Source organism: Sinocyclocheilus rhinocerous, unplaced genomic scaffold (assembly GCF_001515625.1).
Source record: "Sinocyclocheilus rhinocerous isolate Xijiao unplaced genomic scaffold, SAMN03320098_v1.1 scaffold72, whole genome shotgun sequence".
Lineage (NCBI taxonomy): Eukaryota > Metazoa > Chordata > Actinopteri > Cypriniformes > Cyprinidae > Sinocyclocheilus > Sinocyclocheilus rhinocerous.
The window spans coordinates 3895640-3898911 of NW_015628351.1; the positions used below are offsets into that span (position 1 = coordinate 3895640).

General features: G+C 40.6%; 1 protein-coding gene across 9 annotated transcripts in view; it reads left to right on the top strand.

The window, feature by feature from the left end:
- Positions 1–3272, top strand: part of atp2b3b (ATPase plasma membrane Ca2+ transporting 3b) — a 59447-nt gene that overhangs the window by 30688 nt on the left and 25487 nt on the right. For all 9 annotated transcript variants that reach the window (XM_016549162.1, XM_016549161.1, XM_016549163.1 and 6 more), the window contains 2 exons: positions 1021–1234; positions 1504–1715. In XM_016549162.1, the coding sequence (XP_016404648.1) occupies positions 1021–1234; positions 1504–1715 (426 nt within the window). The remainder of the gene's footprint in view (positions 1–1020; positions 1235–1503; positions 1716–3272) is intronic.

Below are 3272 nucleotides of genomic sequence, written 5' to 3' on the forward strand. Positions count from 1 at the left end.
TTGGAGAGTATCCACTGAACGCAAACAGCGTATGCTATTCTGTGTCAGCTGCGCCACGCACCATGCATTTTCTACGTTGTTTACTCTTTGATTTGAACGAAAACAATGTATCCGCGTGGCGCAGCTGACACAGAATAGCATACGCTGTTTGCGTAGCTTCCATGTTCTCGTAGCTTTGTAAAATGACGGTTGAACCCCTGATGTCACATGGATTATTTTACCGATCTCGTATTGAACCTGGAATATTCCTTTAGAAGTTCTCCTGCATGACTTGTTATTGCTTAGAGCTCCTTTAGCATTTAATACTTCATTTACAAATGCAAATGATTTGAAACAACTGATAAGGGAGGGCTAGTCTCGCGTAGCCAGACCTTCAGCTGATGGCTGAAGGTCTGGAATCCATGGCAGCTTTCATTGGCCAAGGCCCGCCCATGAGGCCGTTTGACCGACATGTCAAACAACAAAGCGCTCATTGTCTCAGTTGTAAACACGATGGCTTTCTTCTTTCGTGAGTGGGTTTGGCGTCACGGCATCTTTGTTTCCAGGCGGAACGTTAAAGAACGCGACACACACGTCTCCCGGAAATCCTGTATATTCAACCAATCCGATGATGACTTCGAAATGCCTGAAGTGTTTCCACTTTTGTGTGCCATATGCGTCAGACGTTTAGCCAGCCAGTGGGCATGACGTCTGAGGCTGAGACTAGGGAGGGCAAGGGAATTTCACTCACTGCAAACATTGCGTCCCCCCAAATCTACTCCTCAGATGAGTGCCGTTTGTCTTAGCCTGTAGCGTTGCGGTAAGTGAGAGATGGCCACTCTAGATCGCTGATAGCTCTGTGTCATGCAGGTTAGGAGAATTGACTGCATTGCACCTCTCAAGCTCATAGCAAAAGGAAGGAAGCTATAATTAAACCAGCCACTGAGCCTCCTGCTGGAGACTGGTGGTACTGCACACACTTCACTGGCCAAGAGCGTAATTCAGTACCTTCATCTGCAATCTCTGTGTGTTTGTGTGTAGGACTCTCCACTAAAAGCAGTACAGATGTTGTGGGTCAATCTGATCATGGACACATTTGCCTCTTTGGCTCTTGCCACTGAGCCGCCCACCGAAGCTCTGCTGCTTAGGAAACCCTACGGGCGCAACAACCCCCTCATCTCGCTCACAATGATGAAGAACATCCTGGGTCATGGAGTCTATCAGCTCGTCATCATCTTCACCCTGCTGTTTGCCGGTAGGACAGAGAGTTCAAGGATCAATATGTGTTATTTTGCAGTATTTATAAGATGAATAATAATAGTGTAGCAGCTTACAATTCAGACTTAACATAATAGTCTCCGATAAGTGGCATATACTTAAATATTCATTTAGCAGATGTTCTGAGAGTGAGAGCAATACTAGCATAAGCAACTGATCTAAAGGGGAAAAAATTAGTGCATGCTGAGTGCACCTTTAAAACTTTTGAGAACCGTTTAATTTTGTATTCTCTTTCATCCTAACAAGGAGAGAAAATCTTCAACATCGACAACGGCCGTTACGCCCCCTTACACTCACCCCCATCTGAACACTACACCATCATCTTCAACACCTTCGTCCTGATGCAGCTCTTCAACGAGATCAACGCTCGCAAGATTCACGGCGAAAGGAACGTGTTTGACGGCATCTTTGGGAACCCTATCTTCTGCAGCATTGTTCTGGGAACATTTGGAGTGCAGGTCCGAGATGCTGTTTGCATTGTGCTCTATGAGCAGATTCTCCAGATTTCTGCAGAATTTGAACCCCATCGTTAACAAAGTTCTGCACACCTCAAAAAAATTTTATCAGTATTTTTGTATTGTTTGCCTTTTGAAAAATCTTTCAAACAAGATGAATTTATTTTAGAAGCATTGTTGCATAAGACTAGTTCTACTATTATTCAGTTTATATTTCTAAACTGTTATATTATAAACTATTAATGTACTGTATATAGTTTTTTTTCCTTAACCTTGTTTGCAAATATTAACTATAATTAACTATTTAAACAATATATACTTTTTTGTAGTATATTTTGGCTAATTTGTTCATGCTTGCAGCTAAAAATAATAATAATGTTTTCCCAGTTAAGCACAAACCTTGCCCCGCAATGGATTCTAAAGACTTCATTGGTCATGTCAATCACAGTGCTCATTGCCTAAATAATGCTGAAACAAATACTAACCCTTAACCCTAACTTTAAAGGGATAGGTCACCCAAAAATTAAAATTCTGTAATTAATTACTCACCATCATGTCGTTCCAAACCCGTAAGACCTTTGTTGATCTTCGGGACACAAATTAAGATATTTTTGATGAAATCCCACAGCTTTCTGACCCTCCATAGACAGTAACGGAACTACCGCATTCAAGGCCCAGAAACGTAGTAAGAACATCGATAAAAGTCCATGTAACACACGTGCGTCGTGGTACTGTTGTTAACGTGCGTCGACTGACATGGAAGAGACTAAATTATTAAATAAAGTAATTATTTGTGTTTTCTTTGCGGAAAAAAGCATTCTCGTAGCTTCATAAAATTATGGTTGAACAACTGATGTCACATGGACTATTTGAACAATGTCCTTACTACGTTTCTGGGCCTTGAATGCGGTAGTTCCGTTACTGTCTATGGAGGGTCAGAAAGCTGTGGGATTTCATCAGAAATATCTTAATTTGTGTTCCGAAGATGAACAATGGTTTTACGGGTTTGGAACGACATGAGGGTGAGTAATTAATGACAGAATTTTCATTTTTGGGTCAACTATCCCTTTAACATCAATATAGCATTTGTGGCACATCCTGATAAATAAGATCCATCCATTTTTGACTGGTGATTGTGTGATTGAGTTAAAATCGGGTGGGGCAGGAATTGCGCTTAACTGGTTTAGGGAAAAATATAGTTGGGGAAAAAAACCTTATGCTGTTCTAAACCTGCATGCAATTCTTTATTCAGTGGATCATGAAAATTATTTTGAAGAATGTTGGTAAGCAAACACTTTTGGTTACCTTTCAATTCCATTTTATTTATTTATTTTTTTTTGTCTACAAAAAAATACAATGAAAGTTAATGGGAACCGAATCTGTTTGGTTACTAAAGGGTTACTCCACCCCAAAATGAAAATGTTGTCATTAATCACTTACCCCCATGTCGTTCCAAACCCATAAAAGCTTAATTCGTCTTCGGGAACACAATTTAAGATATTTTGGATGAAAACCGGGAGGCTTGTGACTGTCCCATTGACTGCCAAGTAAATAACACTG